Source organism: Oxyura jamaicensis, chromosome 9, assembly GCF_011077185.1.
Source record: "Oxyura jamaicensis isolate SHBP4307 breed ruddy duck chromosome 9, BPBGC_Ojam_1.0, whole genome shotgun sequence".
Lineage (NCBI taxonomy): Eukaryota > Metazoa > Chordata > Aves > Anseriformes > Anatidae > Oxyura > Oxyura jamaicensis.
In genome coordinates, this window is record NC_048901.1 from 8,997,365 (window position 1) to 9,023,128 (window position 25,764).

Consider the following 25,764-nt stretch of genomic DNA (forward strand, 5'->3'; position numbering starts at 1 on the left):
ACCTAGAGAAAGATTCTGTGAGCAGATTCCTTCTTCAGAAAAGAAAACTTAACTTTAGGGAACACAGATCTAAAAGTAGTTTGAGGCATTATTGTTGCAGGCTGAAAGGACCCTTTCGTTTAATTTCTTATCCATCAAACTCCCACATTATGCTAAAAAGAGAAAGCATACTGTGTATGGAGAGGGTTTCTGCAGGATTCCTATCTGGAGCGGAGAGCAGGAAGTCACCTTGCTCATAGGGCAGCTTTCAGGGGGTGCGTAGTTCTCATAACGTGATGGGACAAAGAACAGAAGTTCCTAGAATTAAAGTATCCTTACCCTTATTGCTAACCTGGTCAGTGATAGCTAAACGGTACTTAAGAGCAGTATTCTCATGTCTGATAGCTAAGTGGTGTTCAGGTCCTAAGTGGGATGTGCGTGGAAGCAGGGAGTCGCTGGGTTAATGGATAACTGCCTGATGCAATGTAAAAAACCTTCTATAAGAATGGAATAAGCAGAATAATCTAATTTGATAGCGGTCTGGAAGCAACTAACAAAGTCTAAGGGAATTATCCCTTAGAACAGAACATCTTTCTGTTGACATGACTGTTTTCAGTTGTCTTTGATTTGCAGATGGTCTCGTTTCTATTGCGCTCTGTTGTGGATGCCCTGGAAATAGTCCCATACAAATAGTCCCATACAAAGGGCCTGATCCTCTGAGGGGTGTCTTATTCTTTCAGGATACGCATTACAGGAAGGGGAGCGCTAATGTGTGGTGGGGAAAAAACTTCAAGTCTGACTAATTCAAGTGAAGGGTACGCAGCACTATTCACCCTCCATTTAAAATAGCCTAAGAGAACGATGAGCTCTGTTTTATTTAAGTTCTAAGGAAGAAAGAAACAGCATTGTTGCAGTTAAATGCCTACGTTCATTCTTTAAAATATATGCTGTTAGAAATTTTCATCTGTGTTTGAATGTGAATGTTACAAAAGTACAGGAAGATGCTCTAAGTAGTGTCACCTCAGTATGTGTATAAACTTCCAAAACATTGCTGAGAAGGATCTAGAAATCCTACACTACCATCTGTAACATCCGCTTGCACATTTACGTGCCTTTGAAACGGGGCTCACTCCTAGGGGAAAGGAGGTAAAGGAACAAGATGAGCTACACCATTAAATGTGGTATCTATACGCAGATGTATTGTAAAATATATAGATCTGTTTACACGCTGATAAAGACAGTGATCTGCAGCAGTGTTTTTTTTAATACTATATAGAAAATTCACTAAGTCATACATGCAGAAAATAGGTTGAGGGACCAAAATAAGGTCTTAAATTTCTGTGCACTTTTTCATACTGGTGTCCTACTGGATTTGATCAAAACTACTACACATGATCTCGTCACAGCTTGATTCTCTTTTTGTACCAGCCAGAATGTCTGCTCAGTGTTTAAAGAACAATTCTTCAAATAAGTTGGCTAGAAGCGTTAACAAACAGTATTTTAATTATCTAACTGGATTGTGACTATAGTTATTTTCTTCAGAAACGTATGTATATGAAAAAATATTAGAGAAAATTCTTTCATATATGAATTTTTTAATGCATTGGTTTTCATTGATTTTTTTTTCCCCGCAAAATTTAAGATTTTGGGTAGCTTTAGTACCCTAAAACTGACATATGTAAGTATATTGTTTTGGGCTCAGATGTTCTCAGCATGATTTTAAATGAGTTCAATTTATCAAAAATCTTTATCTTCAGTCTTCCTCTTTCAATTGTTTATAAAATTATCATGATTTATAAACAGTTCCCACACGTCAATTCGTTTGTCCTTTGAGCATCCCTGCAAGACAGGAAAATGGTCTGGCAGGCATCCCTGGTACAGGTGGGGGAAGCGCTGTTCAGACGGTGCAGTTCCTATCCTGGCCCATTGGCTCTGCTGGGTCAGAGATGTCTGTGCAGCTGCTGGAGTTACAGAGCCAACTGTGAGAGCCAGCAAATAAGGAATGCAAACGACAGGGTTTGCATGCTTTTTTCTGAGCATGGTGCTTGGTGGCAGGGATTCTGTACCACCGGTGAGTCTGGCTCCCTGCTCTTAGCCTAGAACTAAGAACTGGAAAAAAAATAGTAAAATCTCCTAGGCTCCTTTTTCGCCTCAATTGTATTTTATATGAGTCTTCTGTATCATCTGTGTCGTCATAGCAGTATGTAGGTCTCCTATCAGCAGAAGGAAGGAAAAGCAATATAGTTCTATGGCTTCGTTCCATTAGGGACCTGGAGCTACGTCTGTATGGTGATCCCACTTAGGGCAGGACTTGGTCTATAAGATGCCTCTCTTGTGGGCAGGATAGATCATTGTGATTAGCTAAAAAAAGGAGGTCCCATGCTTTCCCTACTACTGCTGTAGTACAAAGCCGGCTGGGTGAAAGATTAATCTCTCTAGAAAATTTTGGTTACCTGTCTTTACATGGCTGTGTTTTTCCACAAGTGATCCACTTAGTTCCTTCTGATCGCTGCGGTCAATTTTCAAAAGCTGCTGGTGGTTAAATCTTGCTGATCAGTACCTATTGATTTAGCTGCTCTGGTTAGAGGTTCTAAGTGTCTTGGCATTTTGTTACTACCTTTTAACTCTGTGGTTTGGAGCTGATATGCAGTAACTGTCCAATCTAGCTTCCAAGAAGCTCACCACTCCTGTACTGCCCATCATCATCACTCCCTTTGGAAACTCTTTACAGGATGGGTGCATCAGTTGCTCTGTTTCAAAGAGTGGCTCTGAACTTGAACTTGAAGGCTCAGTCTGAGCCTTTCTTTCCCTGGGATATGTATTTGGGTTAGCTTAACTCATGTTAGATCTGCAAAGAAAAGCCTAAAGCAGGCATTGCACAGGGTGAGCTTTTATCCAGAGATGGCCTTTTGCCAGCATCACTCATTTTCCAGATGCAATCTCACCAAGCAGAGAGTAGCTCTTTGTCTCTAAGCATTGTTCCATTACTAAGTCTCTTTATTTCAGGAGCAGCAAGGCCAATGTAATTCACGTCCTTGTGGGTAGTTATTTTATTTTTTTTGCTGGCTTTTTTTCTTCGTATCTATGATATTACTAGAGTATTCTAGTCTGAACATATTTTCATATGGTTCAGACAGTTATAAACCGTAATAGAACATTTCTGTTGCTGCCCTTGCTGTCTTTCCGGGGACTGCAGGATAACAGGTAGCTACAGAATATTGTCAGCTGAAAACTTGCAAGCATGAATTTGCTTTTCACTATTGAGGGAAAGTTCTTTCTTACTACTGGCAGAATTGCTCCTCCCAGATAAACACGCAGAAGCAAGACTTGCTCAGCCTTCGGCTTCCTGTTTCATTTGAAATGGACTCAGCTGGAGCAAATCCAGGCAGACAGTACCTTCTAGTACTTTCTGCATCAGAAGAACCAGAGAGAGAGAAGAAACAATAGCTCTCGGAGTGCCTCTGTGTTGGTAGGAAAGACCAGCACATGTATAGTCTTTGCAGCTTGAGGATCCTGCTCTTCCCTGAGGCCATGTGTGTTCTGAGGCCAATTCTGCCTTCTGTGACTGGGGGAGGAGAATTGGCTTCCTTCGCCCATACTTTCAATCCATCCAATCCTTGAAGTTGTTACCTGTACGTTCACCAAAGTTGTATTCATTTCTTCTTGGGTCAAGAAGTTGCACTCACTTGATGGAAAGTGTGCTTTGGGTGTTTAAATTTTACTCGTAAGATAGAAGTATAATGCTTTTCCTAATTGGATTTTCCTGTGCCTTCAGGAAAATTTCAAGTCATTAATTTCTAATGTTTTGTTGAGTTGAGACCACTATTAAGTAAACTTGTGCTGCTTCAAGTTTCATGTTCCACCCAGTACCTGGAAGAACTGTCTGATAGGACCTGTTTGGCTTTGATGCAACATGCTACCATTTTTCCATACCATTTTATGACTTTAGCGCCTCTTTGTTACAGACAGCCCTTCTTTTCTCATCTTGCTTTTTTCTTTAGTTATTGCATGCTGCCTCATTTTCTGGCATTGACTGTTGCTGTTGGCTTTCTCTTGAAGTGGGATGGCATGGAGAGATACTAGAGAAATAAATTATCATTCATAATTTCTTGTGTAAATTCCTATATTCCAGCTCAGAAACCTCCTCATTTTATTGTGTAGCAGTAATAAGCGTTTCTTCTTGACAGATTTTATATCACCTGAGCAGCACAGATTCTCTGGCAAGGTCAGTCAGTCAGTTTAAACTGAAATGATATCATGAGGGTTTTTCTCTCCTAACTCTTTACTGTTAGAAAAACCTGAATCCTTTTGGCCTGGTAACAGGTTACATCTCGTAAGACTTCTTTTCATCACGTGCTAATTTAGTTTTCAGATCCATGATTTAATTTCTTTACTTATTTTCTGACAGAATGACAAAAGAGTAGTACTGATAGGATGGGAACAAATGCATATTTGTCTTTCATTTCTACAGTACTTTACAGAAAGTGAAGTGTCACAGTCTATTTTCCTTTAACGCCTCTATGGAAATGCTTCTTCAGCTTGTGTTTAAAGTACTGTGTAATAGTATGGGGCCAAAGCCCTCCCCCGCCCCCCCAAAAAAGAAGTACCAGCTTCAGCAGAAATATCATAGAGAATGTTTATGTTGAAGTGAGCTTGGTTCATGAGCTGTAATCTGAGAAGATGCTCCCAGTGATTAGTGCTACTTAACTATCCTGGGAGAGTTTAGTTTGATTTTGTGTTTTGTGAACTGTGCTGTGATTTTTTTTGTTTAGTTTTACATTAGTTATATTAAGTAATCCCTTAATTTTTGGTGTCTTTTCAAATTCAGTTAAATTTCTAAATGAACGGCTTTTATATTATTAACAGGACATGGAGCAGATGTGAAATGTGTTGACTGGCATCCAACAAAGGGTTTAGTTGTATCAGGAAGTAAAGATAGCCAACAGCCGATCAAGTTCTGGGATCCAAAGACTGGCCAGAGCCTTGCCACTCTGTAAGTTCATGTCCACAGACTTTGCTTTGCTCAAGTACAAGCTATCTTCATAAAACCACTATCTCTTTTTAGCTTTTTGCCTCATCTTTTCAGCCATACACAATTTCTTCAAACAGAAAGCTAGTGCTTTAGCTGTGCCAGAAAATCTAGAGATCAGATCAAGTCTGAACTCTGAAAATTGTGACTTAAATGTTCCTTCTTTAAATTAACTTTGTCCTTATTCATAGATTTCCTAGTCACACAGTTCTCATTTGGAAAACAAATGAAATATGTGTTTAACTGGCAGATCAAAATTTCTTATGCTGAAGTAAAAACATGAACAGTAACTGAATTCTGTTTCAATGAGCACTACCAATTACTCTGAAATACAAAGAAACAATATCAAGGCCCAGGGGCCTTTGCACAGAAAGCTGTAGTATTCTGGTTTAGTAGCCTGAACTAAGTGTGCCCAGTTCTGGGCTCCCCAGTACCAGAGGGACATAGAAGTACCGGAGAGAGTTTGGAGGAGGGCTCCTAAGAGGATTGATGAGAGGACTGGAGCACCTGTCACACAAGGACAGGCTGCGAGAACTGGGCCTGTTTAGCCTGGAGAAGAGGAGACTGAGGGGAGATCTCATTAACATATATTTAAATACCTAAGGGGAGAGTGTCGAGAGGATGGAGCCAGTCTTTCCAGTTATGCCCAGTGACAGGACGAGAGGCAACAGGCACAAACTGAAGCACAGGAGGTTCCGGCTCAATAAGAGGGGGCACTTCTTTACTGGGAGGGTGACAGAGCACTACAACAGGTTGCCCAGAGAGGTTGTGGAGTCTCTTCTCCAGAGATAATCAAAACCCACCTGGATGCCATCTTGCACAAGGTGCTCTAGGTGATCCTGCTCTGCAGGGGGGATGGACTAGGTGATCTTCAGAGGTCCCTTCCAACCTCAGCCATTCTGTGATTCTGTGAACTACTTTATTGCTGACCTAAATATTTGGAACTGGTAAATAATCATGTTTGATTTATCTGAGAAATTGGTTTCTGTACAAACTGTGTTTTTCTTTCTGTACATGTAGACATGCTCATAAAAACACAGTGATGGAGGTGAAACTGAATCTGAATGGCAACTGGCTGCTAACTGCTTCTCGTGACCATCTCTGCAAGCTCTTTGATATTCGTAATCTAAAAGAAGAACTTCAAGTCTTCAGGGGTCATAAGAAAGAGGCCACAGGTCAGCTTTTCTTACGTTTTGTGATTTTTTTTTAGTAAGTCTGGATTAAAAATGAAAGTTACATGAATTAGGAGTTCTAGCATTGTACTTTCTGATTGTGGCTTATTTTGTATTTCAGCTGTGGCCTGGCATCCTGTTCACGAAGGACTGTTTGCCAGTGGGGGGTCTGATGGCTCTCTGTTGTTCTGGCACGTTGGGTACGTGGCATTTTTACCAGCACATTGGAAAAGATGTTGATCAGATGTGCAAGCCATTATACCAAACAAAATATGCTTTTCACCTTTGAATGCATGTGTATGGTATAATTTTACTCTGTCACTGAGGATGTTTGTGAATAGGCTTCATTTCTGTAGTTTTTTCTGTGCAGTTATATTTTAAAGGATACAATAGCTCATACGGAAAGTAGTCTTTTGTTGAGGGGGTGATGAATGATTGAAGCTCCTAGTTTCTTATGGCTTCTCATGACATGTTGTAATTTTGCTTTTAAATATACAGTTAAAAAACTTCCTATGTGACTGAATTCCCTACTAAGTACATTTGAGTACAAGGGATTAATGCAACAGAAAAATAACTGAAATTTTTAGCAAAGTAGGGGACAGAGGAATAGGAACAACTGGATAGCAGAAGTTTTATATTTTATCTGTAGCAGACATTCGTGTGTGTAACAATTGATTTTGATGCATCAGGGTTGAGAAGGAGGTTGGTGGAATGGAAATGGCCCATGAAGGAATGATCTGGAGCTTGGCATGGCATCCCCTTGGACACATTCTCTGTTCAGGCTCAAATGATCACACCAGGTATTTCAAAGTATTTAAAGAAAACATCTAAGGGAATGTACGTGCATTTAGAAACTGGAAGGGTGCATGACATTGGTGAGCAAAGAATAGATCAGGACAGTTTTGATACAGAACCAGTAGGGGAAGCAGAAAGAAACTTATTTAAGTGGGAAGGCAGTGATGGGTTTTACATGAAAAGGTAGAGTGTTGTCTCACTTGTCTTTCACCTAAGGAAGCCTTAAGGGAATGAAAGGTATGGGGATTTTGTGAGTTTTGAGATCTATTGAGAAACTTGTTAAAAAGGAAGTATTTTTTTTTGGTGAAGAAATACTCCAGTCTCCAGTGGTTTTCCTAGGGGTCATCTGCTGGTCATGTCTGTCTTTTCACATTACAAATGTACTTTGGGGCATGTAGTTTGTGCTATGAATCTTTTAGGTAGAATATGCTGTAAACATGGAGTATTTTATAAGCAGAGTGAATTTTTGTGTGCAGGTATGTGCTTTGACAGGGTTAGTTTTATGTGAAGAATGTATGTAAATCAAGTGGTAAGTTCTTGGAATGGGCTGGATATCGGTGATACTGCTGCATTGCACTTGCATCCCTTATGCTTTGAAGCATCTTCTGCATTGTAACTATACAGTTCAATATGGTAATTGTTGGGATTTTTTTGTTTGAATCTCGGAGCCGATGTTCAGATGCAGTGCTGAGCTTGATGAGGAGAAGTTGAAGCCTTGTATACTCAAGTTACTAAAATTCAAATAAGCAAGCATTAGTTACATTAAAGTACTTAATATCTTGACTTTCTACTGAGATCATATGACTTCCTTTTGACAGCAAGTTTTGGACTCGAAATCGGCCTGGAGATAAAATGAGAGATCGTTACAACTTAAATCTGCTGCCTGGAATGTCAGAGGATGGTGTGGAGTATGGTAAGGCAATTTCCATGAGCATGGAGGAAAAAGGGTTTGGGGTTAGGAACAAGCCTGGGGCACTTAGCTGACGTTAGAATGCAGCTTCTGGATAAGGTGATGAAACAGTATAGTATTGGTGACTAGCTAGATAAAGATAGGGTTTTTTTACTTAAATAATCTTATTTTCTGTGTTATCAGCAAGCACTATTCCAACAATTTGTCGTCTTTTATTCCACAGCTCCAGGAGGTAAGACACAGAAAGAAGGTTTGGCTCTCCCTCTGGCACTGTCTCCAGATTACTTTTCTTCTTGGAAACTTCATGTGACTGCAAGACTTTCCTCAGTCCTGAACTACACCAGGAATACCTTTCAAATTATTCAACTTGACTCAAATCTTTAAATTTTACCCTCCTCCCTCTTAAGAATTCTTCTAATTTTGTGCTGCCCAGGGTTGCCCAGCTCTACAGCATGCCTCAGCAACCTTTTAATTCCCAGGATTGTATCTGTTTATTAATGTTTCTTATTACTTGCCCCTCTGGGTTTGGGAATGACAATTAAAATGCATTATTTTAATCTGATTTAAATTTTAAACTACATGCATTTGTTGTAACAAAAATGGGAATGGCTATGAGATGATATTTCCTTTTCGGACCCCCTACGCTAAATATCACTTTTCTTAAAATTATATGATTTTTGTTCTTTTGGGGTGTTTTATGAATCTGAATTGTCAATTCTTCTAATATCTGTAATTCATGTATGAGATCTAAAAACTGACCCAGCATCTGTGAAATGCATAATGGTGTCGATGGAAAAAGCATGTGAGAATCTGAAAGAATTTAATTATAAGGTAAAGCAAAAGTTTTTCAAGGATAAATATTGATTGTTTTCCTGTAGATGATTTGGAACCCAACAGCCTAGCAGTTATCCCTGGGATGGGAATACCCGAACAATTGAAAATAGCCATGGAGCAAGAGCAGATGGGTAAGTAGTAGCTATAGGGAGGCATTTTCCTGAGCCATCCAGATACTGTGTGACTTCTTTTTCATTCCTTTCACTTAATTGGGTAGCACAGCTCTTGTTTTCTGAGGTTCTTAACTGCATATTTTCAATGTAAAGGAAGAGTTGAGAACCTCGTGGTCTCTTGTTAAATAAACTTTAAGGAGAATAACAAGATTACTCTGTAACCTCTATTGCACTGTTTATCTTTCCTGGTGTTAAAGGGAAAGATGAGTCCAATGACATTGAAATGACAATCCCAGGACTGGATTGGGGAATGGAGGAAGTAATGCAAAAGGACCAAAAAAAGGTGCCACAGAAAAAAGTGCCCTATGCAAAACCAATACCAGCACAGTTTCAGCAGGTAAGTACTGATAAACAACAGCACTGGAACCACTTATAATCCCAGCTTCAAAAAGTTTGTGGCTGTTGGAGTTTTTGGATTTCCGACATCATCTCTTGTATCAACATCCAGTGCAAAATAATTTACCACATTAGTTAAATTATTATTTAAGGATAAAATATTTGGCTATATCCCCTGTATCTGTACCTTAAAAAATTATAAGATATGGATGTTTTATTCAACCTAATCTTCAGCTTCTGAATAGCCATAATGTTCAGCATTCCGGCATACCTTTTCCCAGTGCAGTGTTATGTTATATTACATGTGTAGCATTCCTCAGTATTAATCTTAAGTTTACTTACTCTTCATAGGCATGGATGCAGAATAAAGTTCCTTTGCCTCCCCCACCTGAGCCACTGAATGATAGAAAGGAAGATATTAAGCTGGAAGAGAAAAAGAAGACACAGGCAGAGATTGAACAGGAAATGGCAGCACTTCAGTACACAAACCCACAACTCTTGGAGGTATGTACGTAAAGCCTTCACTGGAGCTCAGCACCAAAATGTGTAGCTTGCTTTTGTAGTCTTGTTTTCACTTTTTCTCAAATACGTCTAATTGAATGAGAATTGGATTCAGTGCATGATGGTATGATGCCACCAATAAGGTTTCCACATTTCAGTTAGTTATACCTGTATATGGATCTCTGTAGTTGTATTTCTGTTCATTAAGAGAAAAGTACTAAATCTTTACAAACCCCTGAGGATGAGATGCTGCTTCTGATTTTTAGTTGTTTCATATTTTTCTGTGCTTAGTTGATTTTCTGGGTCTCTTTTTTCTTTTTTTTTTGGACAGCAATTGAAGATTGAGAGACTTGCACAAAAGCAAGCTGAGCAAGTGCAGCCACCACCTCCAGGAGGTTCTCTTCATGGACCCCAGCCTTTTCCAGGGCAAGGCCCAATGTCACAGATGCCTCAAGGATTTCAGCAGCCCCTTCCACCTCAGCAGATGCCAATGAATATGCCTCAGATGGGACCTCCTGGTCCACAAGGACAATTCAGACCTCCAGGACCCCAAGGACAAATGGGACCTCAGGGTCCTCCATTACATCAAGGAGCTGCAGGTCCTCAAGGGTTCATGGGACCACAAGGACCTCCAGGCCCCCAAGGACCTCCACAAGGAATGCCACGGCCTCAGGATTTACATGGACATCAAGGAATGCAGAGACATCCTGGTCCTCATGGGCCAATGGGGCCTCCAGGTCCACAGGGTAATGCTGGTCCACAAGGCCACTTAGGACCACAGGGCCTACCTGGGTCTCAGACTCATTTGGGACCACAGGGTCCACCTGGCCCACAAGGTCACTTGGGTCCTCAAGGTCCGCCTGGTGGTCAAGGATTGCAAGGGCCACCTGGTCCCCGAGGAATGCAAGGACCTCTTCCTCATGGCATGCAAGGAGCTCCAGGATCTCAAGGGATGCAAGGTCCTATATCACAAGGGCCTCTGATGGGACTTAATCCAAGAGGGATGCAGGGTCCACCAGGACCCAGAGATAACCAAGGACCTTCTCCACAAGGGATGATGATGGGTCATCCGCAAGAAATGAGAGGCCATATGCAAAGTGGTTTACTAGGACATGGTCCCCAGGAGATGAGGGGCCTACAGGGACCCCCGCCTCAAGGTACAATGTTGGGACCGCCACAAGAATTGCGTGGGCCACCAGGTCCACAAGGCCAGCAGGGACCTCCACAAGGCTCTTTAGTAGGGCCTCAAGGAAACATGCAAGGACCTCAGGGACAGCCGAATCCTTCAAGGGGGCCGCACCCTTCCCAGGGCCCTCTGCCTTTCCAGCAGCAGAAAACGCCTCTGTTGGGTGACGGGCCTCGTCCCCCGTTTAATCAGGTACGTGTCCATCTGTATAACAAGGAGAGTGTTCAGAGTGTAGGAACGATAATGTCGCGTGGTACAGATGCTGAGCAGGAGCGGAGGGTCTGGAGGTTAAATGAATTTACAAGATCCATTTAACAAGATCTGCCTCAAGGGAACCTAAAAAATGATGAAAAAAGCTATGGAGCTTGGAAACAGCAGAGGTAATGGTAGAAAAGGGATTACTAGAAATACTGATAGAGAAATCAGTATTTGTTAGGAAAAATGTAAATGTAAGAGAAACTCCCCATTTTTTAGTTTAAGGACTCTGAATTGTCTTAAATGTGGAATTTCCTAGGAATTTAGGTAAGCGCTAAGAAAGGTTGAATTTAAGCAAACTGAACATAAGAAATGTGTTAATTAAAACAAATTACTGTTGACTCAGAGTTATCCCGGAGTAGTTTATCCAAACTATGAGATGAATTTACTATAGATGCTGACACACCTGGAATCAGCGTAGGTCTGGTTGAGCTTTCCAGTTCAAACTAAATGCACAGGAGCAGAACTATCCTGCTTCCTACACAGGTGTAGAAATTGTTTCCCCACCTTTATACCTTCTGGGCCACGAGTTAAAAGATCGGCTTTGTGTGCTTTAGCTTGTTACTGCACCACGTGCTGCAGAATGCAAGGAGGGGGCACAGGTATCGGGCAGGGCTGGGTAGGGTGGGCGCTGGGCTGGAGCTGCTGTGCAGGCAATCAGATGGCCCTGCGTGGTGCTGCCACGACACTCAGCTCCAGCAGGGTTCAGCAGCTCCGTAGTACACCTGCACTCAGCTCACCTGGCATACTGGAGAGTGTTGTTTGTAAAGGCACTGATTAAATTTTCATGGATTAAGTCTGGTTCAGCTCCAGCCCGTCAGGTGCAAGCTGCTCTGCCCTCTTCAGCACCGTTATTATGGGGTTATTCCATCTTGTAATCACCACGGATCTGGAGAGCTTACTGTACTTACTACTCCTTGCAAGCTCCCTGTTATCATGGCACTGGTTTTGTACTTAAAACTTCCTGTCTATCTTCAGCTTTAAGGTGAATTTTGAAGGGGATGTTTGGGAAACAAATCCAGTTATACAACATTAAGAAATGTGTATTAAAAATAATAATAAAAAAATAACTTAGACTTGTACTGAACAGTTCCTAGCTAAAGCTTTGGACAGGTATGGATATACTTCTTCGTGTGGAGTCCAGCACCAATCACAATAAGGAAATGAACTTTGTCAGCGATTGGACTTCAGATGGACCAGAGTAGTCTACAAATCGTGTATTCGTTTGAATAGTTTTCTCACATATCAGCAGTAACTTCCTGCAGACATCTGTAAATGTGACACTGTTACCGAGGTTTCAGAAACATCAAAGTTAAGAGAACAGGAATTGGTTCCACAAGTATTACTCATCTAATGCATACTAGCAGTTGTGGTTTTTGCTGTTATCCTAAGGAGACTAATTTCTCTATCTAAAAATCCTTACTGAGCATGTGTGTGTTTACATACATGTGGTGGGCAGTCCTCGTCTGACCCTGCTGTTAACACTCAGGTCAGAATTCAGGAAGTTGCTTGTGACAGGTGAACAGTTATTTTCAATAAATACTGCTTTCTGGAAGTCTTACAAATACAAAAAAAAAAAAGAAAAAGAAAAAGAAAATTATGACCATTTTTGCCTTCCTTGTTTAGCTTTAGGAGGCTACCATTTTTAGAAAATTAACAGATTTTAAAATTTATAATGTTCCTGACAGTTTTTGGTCTTGTTTGCTTCTGTGTAATGTGAATATAATGGTAGTTCCCTACCTTGGAAATCTTTAACAGTAAGCTCTGACTTTTTTTTTTTGATCCTAAATTTGATAGTTCTCTTCTGTAAATTTGTACAAATTACTGACCTTCCTTTTCAATAGCAGGAGAGTAGGAGTATTTATTTGCTTCATCGAGGGCTTGGGAAATTAATAGTGCATATTTGTGAAGGTTACTCTCCGTATAAGATAGCACTGTTACCTGCAGTTGTGTGGGCAGATGCACATCTCTTCCTGAATGCAGGCTCTGCTTCTTCCTGCAAATATGTAACGGAACAGAAAACAGGTTGAGAAGGAAATTGCCTGAGATATGGTTTGGCAAAATTGTATTCTGGAGACAGGCATGTTGGTACTGAAATGCAGACGGATAAATACAGAGTGTTCCCAGCTTAGCATAAGTACTTTGGAGCCTTTTTTTGCTATTGCTAAATCGGCATAGTTGATTGTACAATATCTAATGCTTCTGCTTAGATGTGCATCTCACTTGCTGGTTGGGTGAGTCTCGTCCACACAGCAGCAAACTTTTGGAATTTGTGTTTTAGTTGAAATGCATTTTTTTTTTTTGGTCAATACAAAACATTCTTTCCCCCTTGGGCACATACGTTTAACTACTATGGATGGCTGTCATGAAGTGGCTGTGCTCTTCGCACATAGAGGCCAGACAAGCCAGTAAGTAGAACAGTTTCCTTTGCTGCTCTGGCTTACCAGCGCTGCACAGAACCTCAGCATGCCCCGGGGAGGCCCCTGAGGTGCTGCAGCAGCTCAAACACGGCCGCCTCCAGGTGCCGGGCACGCGGGGCCACTGACAGCTCTGGGTGCAATCCGTCCTTCCAAGCTGTGCAAGTTAGTTTTCCATAATGATTTTGGGACCCCATAATGTATTTTAAAATGAAAGGCATGTAAAAATGCATTGTTACCGTTCTGTCTTTTCTATCTCGTCAAAGCAGAGTTTGTTTGGAACAGAGGGTTTTGGCAAACACTAGTGAACTTAACGTAGTGAGTAGTAAGAACTGATGATTTGGTTAAACAACAGTGACATAAGTTTAAGAAGTTCAAGAGTTTATTGTTAGTTAACATATGTTAACTACATCAGAAATCACAAAACTCCAGCAAGGTTTTGGTCAGGAATAGCAGAAACACTGTGACAGCTGGATCTTTCCTAGATGGGCGTTTTATTTGTTCTGGATTCAAGTCGTCCTTCATTCACTAGGAAAGTTGTGAGCTGTTTTCTTTAATAGACATTGGAAACAAGCCTTTTTTTCCCCCCAGAAAATGCATTACAAAAATACTCGATGCAAAGGTGATGTTTGTAGTACATGTTTGTGTGCTTTTTGTCACCTATATTGCAGTTCAATATAAAAGTCTAAGAATATAAAAACAGTATACAAAAATGGCATTTCGGGATATGATAGGAAAAATGCTCCAATGAACTTCCTGCTACTCTGCAGCACGCACACCCCCACCCCCAAATAGCAGGAATTCTCAAAAGTCGGTTCAGACCATGAAAATCAGTTAACTTAGACTCATGGAGAGCTGAATCAGTACAATTACAACAAGGAAGTGTAGTTTTCAGTGTATTTGCAAACTGCCTGCATCTGGAGGGTTTTTACCAGCCAAAATGAAGGCCAAGTCTAAATCTCTCACCTGAAACATTTTAGGAAAAAGTATTGTGTGTTTAGGGTTCTCTTTTTTGTGATTTATTTGTTTTTTTTTTTGGGGGGGGGGGGGGGGGATATCAACATAAAAGGTTTTGTGTACCAATCTTGCAAATTCCAACTGTCTTGTTCAGTGATGCATTTCTGTTGTTGGATAATATTGCTAGGCAGTAAGTTGTATACATGCCCCTTTCTAGTTTCGTTCAAATACAGTCCCCAGATGTTGACTTTTTATCTGGCCTTTCCTGCTGAAAGGCAGAATGAGAGCTCAACCATGTTGTTTCCCAGCCATGTTTTCATATTGAGTCCAGTGTAATTTGGTACTTGCAGAGAAATCTTTCAGGGGTACGTAATAGGGGCAGAATTTAAAGAACATTACCTTATCCTTTAAAATCCACAAACAAACAGAGAAGATAAAAATAACCAAAGGCTTTACATCTACTTTAGTTTTTCTCTGGGATGCTGAAACTTCCACAAACCTCTGCTTACTGTGTTTCTGCCTGAGAATAGCAGGTGACTGCAGCTTCTGCTTTTAGACCTGTCATTGCTTACTAACCCATTAACAACTTGTCTCACTGTGCTTAGCCAAGCATCCTAAGGGTTTTAATACTTCTCCTTTGATTTTAACGTTAGAATTAGGAAAAACAAAATTGACCAGCATGTTAAAAATTAAACTCATGTATTTCCATGTTAAGCATTTACACAAGTTAATAGTAGAGATTCTCTGATACCACCAGCAGTAGTTGGTGGCTGTTCCCCCACCCCAACATTGTTAATATTCTCATTTTTTTATTATTTTTTCATGGTTTTTTGTTAATTTCCAAAGCAAGCTTTTGGTCCATGTAGCTCTTTAACAGCATAAAAATCAGTACTTGTATTTTCCAAACAAATACACACAGTTCCCTTGTCTTTTCTAACAGGCAGATAAAACGTGAGCTTTTATCATTGGTTGTCATGGATAAAAAGTTAGTCTTTGAAATGCTAAATTTTATATAAAATTATGTATGCGGCTCAGACAGGGAAGGAAAAGAAAAGCAATTAGTGATGTGAGCCTCTGAAAAATGAGGCTGAAACCACTGGAAAATCAGCTGTTCCTATTTTAAGAAGATGTGGTCTTTGTTTAAGCAAATAAATTTGGCTTACCCCCTTAGAAAATACTTAAAAGTAAAAATGCTCATGCATGCTAATTCATACGGCTTCTCTTGTTACATGCTAATAGGACGGACAGAACCCAGGTCCTCCACCACTGATACCAGGACTGGGGCAGCAGGGAGGACAAGGTCGTCTTGGCCCTCACAACCAAGGACCTGGTCTTAATAAAGGTAATTAAATACATTGTCTGTTCTTCTGTGAGTAATTCTCCAAAAGGAAGCTGTTGAAGTGCAGTGCCTCTGGATAGAAAAGGGCCAGCAGAACAAAGGGCCTTTGCTGAGAGGGAAGCTTCTGTAGGCTTGGGCTGGAATACAGAGGAAAGGTTTTTCTCCCAAAATTGTTTAATTTGTGTGAAATTTGTGGTGTATGCTTTCTAGAACTGTACAAACTAGAGCATCCTAGAGCATTTTTAGAAAACATTACAGAAATCTGCTATGATTTTTTCCCTCAAGGTGACTCCCGTGGTCCACCAAACCATCACATGGGCCCTCTCTCAGATAGAAGGCACGACCAGAACAGTGGTGGTCCTGATCATGGGCCTGAGAGAGGGTTGTTTCGAGGTGGCCAGGAGTGGGGTGATGGTAGAGACAGCAGGGGCATGCCAGATAGACGAGGACCTCACCCAGATTTCCATGATGACTTTGATCGACCAGATGACTTCCGTGACGACTTCCATCCAGATAAGAGATTTGGCCATCGATTACGGGAATTTGAGGGGAGAGGAGGCCCACCATTGCAAGATGAGAAATGGAGACGAGGTGGACCTGGGCCTCCCTTTCCTCCTGATCACAGGGAATTTGAAGGAGGGGGTTCAAACCGTGGCCCTCCTGGTGCTTGGGAAGGAAGGAGACCTTCAGATGATAGATATCCACGGGATCCTGAGGATGCACGGTTCCGAGGAAGACGAGATGAGAGGTAAGGATACATCAACTCATTGTTTTTGGGTAAGGGGTGAATGGAGGGAATTCTTTTTTTCCTGGTTTCCTTGTCATTAAGGAGTCTATCTGTTTCAGATTTATAAACTGGAAACCAATAAGGAAATGAAAACTCTAATATACCTGAGTATAGAGTCCATAAAATCATTCAGTAATAGAAGAAAACTTGAAAAATGGTCATTGTACACAAGCAGCTTCCGTGTCTGTAAACAGTAAGTAAAGAGAAGGGAGGAAATTTGTAGAGAAGATCCAGTGGCACAGGATGAAGATTTGAGATCGTTTTGATGAAAATTGAGAGGAAACTTGAAGGTTAAAGTGACAGACTTTTGAACACTAGAAGTGGAATTTGAGACTTGTCTCCAGTCACAAACCACAGGATGACTGTGGAGACTGTAGAATGAGATGTAATATACTTGTAAGGAGCAGGAACAGTGATCCTACTATCAAATATAAGGGGCAGAGCTACAGCATCTGTTGGACTGTTGAGACTATTTTCTCATGTTTTTGCTTGTAGGTATTTTATTTCTCTTTCTGACTGATTTCTTAACGCCAAACGAAGAACTCAAAAATAATCTAGTTTATAGCAATGTCCATGTCATTGCTCGCAATTTCCAAATAAATCACAAAGGGATGACTTTGCTTCTAGTATTTACTGTAAATATGGAGGAATTACTCAGCTGACAAAATTACCTGTCATTGAAATTGCACCAGATTTATGCTAGTTTAATGGAGTTAAATTTGGCCTCCCAGGTCTAAGCCTCTCACTGACCACCAACTCCACATGTATAAAAATGTGTGCTTGTACAAATATATTGTGGTCTCCACATAATGTGAATTTTGTGTGTTTTAGTTGCCTTTTTAATCATTTTCTTACATTCCTTTTACTTTGCATCTATACAGCTCTTCTTTTAGCTATTTTCTACCTAGCTCTGTAAAGATGTACCTTCCTTTTGTGTGAAGAGTATGAAAAGAAATGAACAGTAACTAAAAGAAGGTAACAATTAAAGCCATTTAAAAAGACAAAATTAAAAACAGAGAGAATCCAAGCTGAATGGTCTGCATTATAGAATTCTAAAAGACATAGCAGACATTTTTAGAAGCTCAGTAGAGACTTTTGGATCTTATATTGGAAATGTGTAGGGACTGGGAAATATTTTTTTATTATCCTGATTTTAAAAAGGTTTCAGGAAGAGAGTCCAGGAATGTTTTGACCTGTGAATCTGACTTCTGAACTAACAAGAGTCTGTTTGTCACAGTGCAAGTGTTTGTACAGACCATTTAATTTAAAGAGAGTCAGCACAGGGCTATAAAAGGCTTATTGTGCTTACAGGCTTAATGAATTCCTCTGAGTGAAGGTGAATTAGATGCCATTTACTGCAGATGCTGAAGTGAACCTAAGAACCCCAACTACTCACTTAGCTGACTTGGTTTGGAATTTAGATTGTAATGGTTTGATCAAGCATGAGAGGGAAGTGTATGTATGTGTGTTTCTCTCTAATTTCCCGTCCTTTTCATCCCTGTCCTATTCTTACTCTACCTGTGCCTATCAACACGATGCTTCTACCGCAGAGACCTGCCTCTTCCTGCCTGCTAATCTGCAGTGTATAGCTCTATACATTAAGGCCCTAGGCCTCAAGGAAGAAGATCTGAGAACAGGAACTGAGCCCTATACAAGGCAGGGTTTTACATGTGACTGATATAAAAAATTGAAAAAGGATATACAAAACACAATATTAGGAGCTGTGGCTATGTCAGGCATAGGCATGATAGATTTCAGAGCTAAACTTTGTCCGTGAGGTTGCCTGGAAACAAAAAGCAAGGCCCTATTCCTGGTAGCCATGGGACCTCATGTTGCAAATCTTGGTAATTTACAAGCTAAGCAGAATCACACCAAGTCAGTATTAAAAATGGGAGACCCTCTAAAGAGTATCTAGAGGACTGTGCTGTTTCAAGGCTAAACAACATTGCTATGTGGTTATTTGAACCATTTGTACCTGAAACTGTTCAATTTGTTTTCACAAATCATCCAGGTTAATGTAAAATGGTTCATTGTCCATATACAGCACTCCCTCCATCCACTGTTGCTGTACAGGCACAGCAGCCTCCTTTCTGTATTGTGTTTGTTTTCTGGGAGGTGGAGACAGACCTATTGTTTTTAATTAAAAAAAATGTAAAAGTTTAAAAATATTGTATTGTGTTATGACTACTGTTAAAATATTTAAATTTGTAATTAAAAGGTTAATGTTGTTAAAATTCTAAATAAAAGTATCTAAAGTTTTGCTTGTAATAGGATGCACTGTGTCGTTAATGAGCTGGGGAAGGGGATGCTGCACAAAGCCACGACCACCTGAATATTATGGTGCTGCGGTTTGGCCAGTGTGGAACTGGGAGAAGAGGGGAGGTGGGGGGTGTCAGAGTGAACGGGGAAAGACAGAGCTCTGCATTATCACTGCTGTCACTGAGGGGTGGGCAGGAGCAGTGTGGGAACACAGTGTGAGGACTCCTGAACCACTGTGCCTGTGCCACCTAAACATCCCCTGTGCTCGCACAGAAATTGTAGGAGCTGAGCTGTAACCTGAGAGCCCTAACAACCGGTGTAGTGCACACCTCTGGAGTCGCAGTAATGCACAGAGCATGTATGCAGTTTGACAAGCACTACAAGTGTTTAAACTGGTACTGTAAAAACCCAAACTGCTAGTATTCATGCAGCCCTCTATAGGCTTACCTGAAGTGGCACTGACAGTTAAGAAGGAACCGTTCTCCTCTCTGAAGGTCTGTGTTTAAAGCCCCAGTGTGATACTGGAGGAACTATACTTATTTCAGATGAGACGCAGAACCCAGTCCTATCAAATTACTGAAGATGCCATGGTACTTACAAGAAGGACATTACTGACTTTAGCGTCATAACTACATCTTGCAAAACAAAATTATTCGTTACTGCGGTTGGATAAGCTGCTCTTGAGGTTGTAAAGGCCACTGTGCACACCGCTCAGCGATCAACATCCCTACAGAGCCAAGTACAGTCTAGAATCATTTCCTAAATCTGTAAACTTAAAAAAAAATCCTCTAAGAATGGGATGAATAAGACAATGTTCTAGCAAAGAGTCCAAAATCAACAGGCATTTATGCTGGAATGTTCACTGTAGCCTCAACTCTCACTGCTTGTATTTTTTCACTTTGTTTTTATCAATAAAAGGGAAGGGAAAGTAAGACCATCACAGCTAAGGGAGATTCACTTGTCTTTTTCCTTACCTTACCTTATATCTATCATCACTTGGTGATTTTTTTGTTTCCCTTTTCATTAATGCAATATATTTGACAGTATTTTTTTTCTTGTGTGAAAAAGCGACATAGCAGAAGAAAATGAGGGAAAATATTAAAACAACAAAATTCTCAAAGGCAGAAAATAAGCACTTTTCCACCCACAAACCCTATCTGAATGATTGTATGGTGCTATAGTATTAAGTGAAACAGTTCAGAAAAGGATTATTAAGCTGAAGCTGTCTCAAGTTTATCCATGTAAATTCTGCCTATAAACCACATTTGTACCATGTTCTTTCTTGTAGCTTCAGAAGAGGAGGACCCTCAAGACATGAGGGCCGGGGACCCAGGGGGAGAGATGGCTTTCCTGGTCCTGAAGATTTTGGGCCAGATGACGCTTTTGACTCTCCAGATGAAAACTCCAGAGGAAGGGACCATGGTGTTCGGGGGCGAGGCCGTGGTGCACTTAGAGGTGAGGGAAACATTCTTCCACACTGAAATACAAGGATAAGGAACCAAAGACCTTTCTTGGGCAAATTGCAGTAGTTTCATGAATACGATAGCTCTTCTTATTCTTGTTCCCTGCATCTCTTACTGCTCAGGGGCCCGGAAGGGTCTACTTCCTACTCCCGATGAATTTCCACGCTTTGAAGGTGGGCGGAAACCAGAATCCTGGGATGGAAACAGAGAACCAGGTAAAAAAAAAAAAAAAAAAAAAAAAAAAGAAAAAAGAAAAAAAAAAAGTTGAGGTTTGCTTCAAATAGTAGACTAGACTTCTAAAACATAATCAAGAAAAAAGTCACTATTTTGCCTGTACTTCTTATGCTCATTGTTAGTCTTTTATCACCAGAGAAACAAAAGGTAGTTCCTGGGACTACTAACTTTAGAAAACACTTAACTGTCCAGAATTTTACTGTCACTAAATGCAGCAGTTGAAATTTTATACAGTCAAAAGCTGCATGTTTTTTTTTCACCTGTGGGTGACTAAGGCATAACTTGTAGATTTTTGAGATATGTATTAATGCCAATAGGAATCTTTCTCTTTGATGCAATCTTTGTTTGCAAAAATAATGTTTTTAGTTGCAATGTGTGACAGCATATTGATACTAGTATTTGTGTTACTAAAGGAATGTATATAATTACATATAGGGTCAAAACTGAAATTTAGAATGTCATGGAAAAAGCGAGCACAAATGACACGTGAATAATGAAAGATGAACTTGTGATCATCTCTAAAATACGTTAAAATACTTATACTGGAAAGAAAGCGTAAATCCGTCACTTCTTTCTTCCTCATCATCTTTTAAACCTTCCTTATCTTTAGATTTCTTGCAACTTATTCATCCAGTGAATAAGTTCCCCCACCTGCCTTTTTAGCAGGTGGGGGAAGCTTTATGCAATTTTAACTCAATATCTTGTGCCCTATAGCATGGAAAGTGTGTACGTTTATATGACTGGCTCTGAAAATGAGGGATAATGATCAGATGAACATTACTTAAGGATCCTGTTTTTTCTCATGATCAGGTCCTCGTCCAGATCATCCTCCTCATGACGGGCATTCTCCAGCTAACCGAGAACGTTCTTCTTCGCTCCAGGGCATGGATATGGCCTCATTGCCACCACGTAAACGTCCCTGGCACGATGGACCAGGGACCTCTGACCACAGAGAAATGGATGCTCCAGGTGGACCCCCAGAGGAGAGGGGCAAAGGTAAAAAAAAAATCCCTTGTATTGAAAACCTTATGTAACACTGGCACATTTTTCAACAGTAGTCTCACTCAGAATTTCTTTAAGAATCATAAAGTCTTGACGTACACAACATACACAGATGCAACTCTGGAACTTAACTGCTGCAGAGTGCTTTTTAAAATAATTTTTAAAAAGTAAAATGCTGCTTTTCTCTTGTTTTAAGCATGTCATTCACTAATTTAATTCAGTGATGTCTTCAGTTTTAAATGGTATTTATGATCTCTGAATGTCACCTCTTACTGTATCAAACTTCACATTTCCAACCTGATTTAGCTCTTCTCCATGTCAGAGCTCTGATCTGCTCATCTTTTGTCTCTGGAACGCTGTTCTGTATCTTTTACATTACCTTGCCTATATCTTTTTCAGTTTTAAATGGGTTAACTAAGAATTGCACACACTATTTAAGATGTGGCTTAACCATTAATTTCTTCAGTTCACTTGGTTTTATTGTATTTTCTCCATTCTTTCCTAATAGCTCCTGATAATCACATTTGACTTTTTAACTATTACTGAACATTCACACGACACTTTCTTCAATTAGCTACTGCAACCCACAAAGTATCTTCTTTGGAGTCTAAGAGCTGGTTCAGAGCCTATGACTGTGTATGCAGTTTCCAAAAGAATCTTAGTAGCCCCACAGCAGTTCTTGGGCTCTTTTCTTCTTATAAATCTGAGGATTGCCATTATCTTTTTAAATAATGTCCGTATATTGATTACCCGCTGTTTTGTAGCGCTTAGTAACCCTGGTCCTTCTCAGTTGCTTCCAAATGTGGAGCTGCCAGCCTATAGTTGACATTTTTGTTGTCAGTCCTCTGCTGCACAGTTTTGCCTTTGATGCCATTCAATGTCATCCTGCTTCTGTTATTGTAGTTCTGGCGCTCATCTAGTTTAGAGTGTATGCCAGTCCTCTGTGTGGACTGTATTTCCAACGCTGTATTAACAGCAGGTTTCATCATTAATTCACAGATGTTTTTAGTAAAACTCCACTGATAAACTCCCTCTGTATCATTTTTCCTTTCAGAACAGAATGTTGTGTTTCCCAGTTAGCCATAGCGCCTATGTCCATAAAGAACTTTCACTATTTACTTTTTGAAAACACTGCTGCTGTTATTTCGGGCTAATGACCTGTGGTTTTATTATTATTATTTTAACTTACATATCAGTACTAAAATGATCTGTGAGAAATAGAAAATCCTGAAGTTCCTGGCAGTAAGAACTTACGTAGTTTATATTCACACATAGTAATAAAATAGAGCATCTTCCCATTATTTCTAGAAAAAAAAAAAAAAAGGGAATCTAACATTACTCATTGTTCTCACCACCAACCTCAACCGATCTGTTAGTGCAATGTTGTATTTAGAATAAAAAAATGTATTTTGCAATAAACATATACAAAGAACCACAGATGGTCTTGAAGGATAACAATCAGGCATGCCTGGCAGTTTTGAGGACACCATGACTATCGCTGATCTGACTTATTTAAGTACTTGCTGACTAGATCAGACATCATCTCCTATAATCCCCAAAGGATTGTTTGATTGCTGTCCATCTTCTGGACTGTCACGGACATACTGAATCTATGTAAGAGAAAAATGGATAGAGGGAGCAGGCAAAAAGCTACATGTCTCAACTATACTCAGTTTCTGTTTGTATAACCAGAGAGCTACCTAAGCAACAGCACGTCTGAGAAGAGGTGTGGCTTCGACTTCAAAATCAGTAATATTGTGCTTTATTTTTAGGACGTGGCAATTCAGGACCTTCACAGAGAGTGCCAAAATCTGGGAGGTCTAATTCTTTAGATGGAGACCATCATGATGGATTCCACAGAGATGAAGCTTTTGGTGGAGGACCTTCAGGAGGCAATAACCCTTCTAGAGGAGGAAGGAGTGGAAGTAATTGGGGAAGAGGAAACAACATGAACTCTGGTCAGTCAAGAAGAGGAGCATCTAGGGGTGGTGGAAGAGGCCGATAGAAGAGGCTTTGACTGGGTCACACCCAGTCCTTGCTGGACAATATTTAAATAGACTGCTACTATGGACTCAAAGAGAAAGTAACCCTGCAACAACACAAACCTGGATTCTTAACTGGGATAATGAATGTGCATTAATTAGTTCCTAACAAGGGTCTTTTCCTAGATCAGTCAACTGCTACTAGCTGCAGTATTGCAGCTAGCTTTGTTTTGTCCTCTCCATCCCTGTTTTCCTCACCTTCTTTTACCTACTTTGTTTTGTGAAGAGCTGGAATTTTTTTTAGTGTTGAGACATGGAGCACCTCCACAGATTTCAGTTCACCTCCAGACAGAAACTTGTTTCTATATGTACAGTTTGTCAGAAGAGTTATGTTGTTTTTTTTGTATGAATACAGAATGTAATTTGTGCAAAAATTAACAAAAAAGTCAACACTGTGTGATTCTTTACTCACCTATTACTATAAAGTGTCATCATTAAGCAAACTCGTCTATCAGATGGAACAACAGAACTACCTCCTGCAATCTCAACTGTTTAAAATACTAACAGCTTATTCCTAGTTTTGTGGTTTATCATGTAGAGAGAAGTTTTTTTTCACCTTTAGACACAGCTGTCTATGAAAACAAGTGGTGCTGACGTTAAAATTCCAAAACACAGGAAATCACCGCTGCTTGCTAGTCTATCACCCTGAAAGAGAAAAACGTGGAACACCGTTTAGAAAAAGTTGTCATAGACATAGTGTGAGTTATAACCTGGACTGCTAGCAAAACAGACAGCACGACAAGTATTGTCATTCTACACTTCATCTGGGTGAGTCAAATATATGTGTTCACAGGAGCAAAACACTTTACACTTAAAGAAACTGGGGAAGAAGTTTAGGAGCTTGATTAATATGGATGTTTTACAGTGGCTGTAAGATACATTGCTTAAAGATACGGGTGTCCAGCAGAGTGATCCATTCAAATATGGAAGTGTCATCATTAAGCAGACTTGTGTATCAGATGGAACAACAGATGGATCCATTCAAATACGAAGTGCAAACCTTGATAGTTGATGGCTTTCACCTTAACATTTCTAAATACTTTTAGGGTATGGTTCCCTAGTTTTACTGGGGTGGGAGATGAGCAGAAGTTATTTCTATTTCCCACATATCATAATAAAGCTGCTTACCAACCACCACTTTCCAATTTCCCCATGAACTGTTCATATCAATCATCTCCAGTCACCAGGCTCCTTTAATGTCTAAAGCCTGAATGAGAAGTTTATTACATAAGGACATACTCTAAAGGCAGCTCTCAGAAAGGTCCTAAATTAAAAGTATAGGACAAAGTATAACAAAAACTATCTCTACCTGGCTTTTTTTTTTCTCTCCACTTGAATTTCAAAGAATGGTTTCTGTTGGAAGGGACCTTAAAGACCACTTAGTTTCACCCCCCCTGCCTGCAGCCCCTAGCCCCATCCAGCCTGGCCTTGAGCACCTCCAGGCATTGGACAACCACAGGCTGCTCTGGGCAGCCTGGGCCAGTGCTTCACCACCCTCATGGTAAAATACTTCTTCCAAACATTTAATCTAAATCTACCATCTTTTAGTTTAAAGCTGTTAGAATATTCATGATAATAAGGCTATGTAGGTCTGTAGCTGACAAAGCTACTGCAACAACATAGCAATGCACAGCAGCAGCTATTTTATGACTTATGCAGTCACATTTTTTTTAAAAAGACTGGCTTAAGTCCTTACGATCTACCTTTTTTAAAGAGCTCAAAGCGTAGATGCTAAGCTGCTGTTCTCTTTATTTGATCATGACTAGTTTTTTTTCTTAGTTTTTAATTTGTAGTGTGCAAAATGGTATGTGAAAATGATAGCTATTAACTGTGATCGTTAGCCTACAACATCCTTCTGAGAGTGCTGTAATGAGACAAAAAGATCTGAAAGGAGTTGACTGGGGAAAAAGCTGAGATGCACCTGATGTGACCGTTTTTCCTTTGAGGAAAAAAAAAATACATTGTTTTTACCTCTACCTGTAGAGGGGCTGTGGTTGCTTTTGGTGCACCTCATGGAGTTAGGATCTCTCTTTTAAGTTTTAATGATTAATGCTGACGATTTAATCAGCAAAGGATAAAGCCTTTTATATATAT

The 25,764-nt window shown here is 40.2% G+C and overlaps 1 protein-coding gene and 1 long non-coding RNA gene across 7 annotated transcripts in view; one reads left to right on the plus strand and one right to left on the minus strand.

The window, feature by feature from the left end:
- WDR33 (WD repeat domain 33) overlaps nt 1-24,113 on the plus strand; it is a 67,707-nt gene extending 43,594 nt beyond the window's left edge. For 2 of the 6 annotated variants that reach the window (XM_035334029.1, XM_035334028.1), the window contains 16 exons: nt 4,846-4,972; nt 6,029-6,183; nt 6,302-6,380; nt 6,870-6,980; nt 7,794-7,888; nt 8,109-8,117; nt 8,764-8,850; nt 9,090-9,229; nt 9,580-9,732; nt 10,061-11,107; nt 15,784-15,886; nt 16,169-16,631; nt 20,218-20,384; nt 20,515-20,607; nt 21,437-21,622; nt 23,401-23,633. In XM_035334029.1, the coding sequence (XP_035189920.1) occupies nt 4,846-4,972; nt 6,029-6,183; nt 6,302-6,380; nt 6,870-6,980; nt 7,794-7,888; nt 8,109-8,117; nt 8,764-8,850; nt 9,090-9,229; nt 9,580-9,732; nt 10,061-11,107; nt 15,784-15,886; nt 16,169-16,631; nt 20,218-20,384; nt 20,515-20,607; nt 21,437-21,622; nt 23,401-23,633 (3,248 nt within the window). Of the gene's footprint in view, nt 1-4,845; nt 4,973-6,028; nt 6,184-6,301; nt 6,381-6,869; nt 6,981-7,793; nt 7,889-8,108; nt 8,118-8,763; nt 8,851-9,089; nt 9,230-9,579; nt 9,733-10,060; nt 11,108-15,783; nt 15,887-16,168; nt 16,632-16,729; nt 19,997-20,217; nt 20,385-20,514; nt 20,608-21,436; nt 21,623-23,400 lie in introns of those variants that run through there. The other 4 variants (XM_035334030.1, XM_035334027.1, XM_035334031.1 and 1 more) reach the window with 4 other exon arrangements.
- Nucleotides 20,421-24,596, minus strand: LOC118171180. The gene is made up of 2 exons (XR_004753090.1): nt 24,227-24,596; nt 20,421-20,584 (listed from the first exon to the last, which is right to left on the minus strand). It is a non-coding gene; the product is annotated as an uncharacterized LOC118171180 (long non-coding RNA).
- Between the last annotated feature and the right edge of the window lie 1,168 nt (nt 24,597-25,764).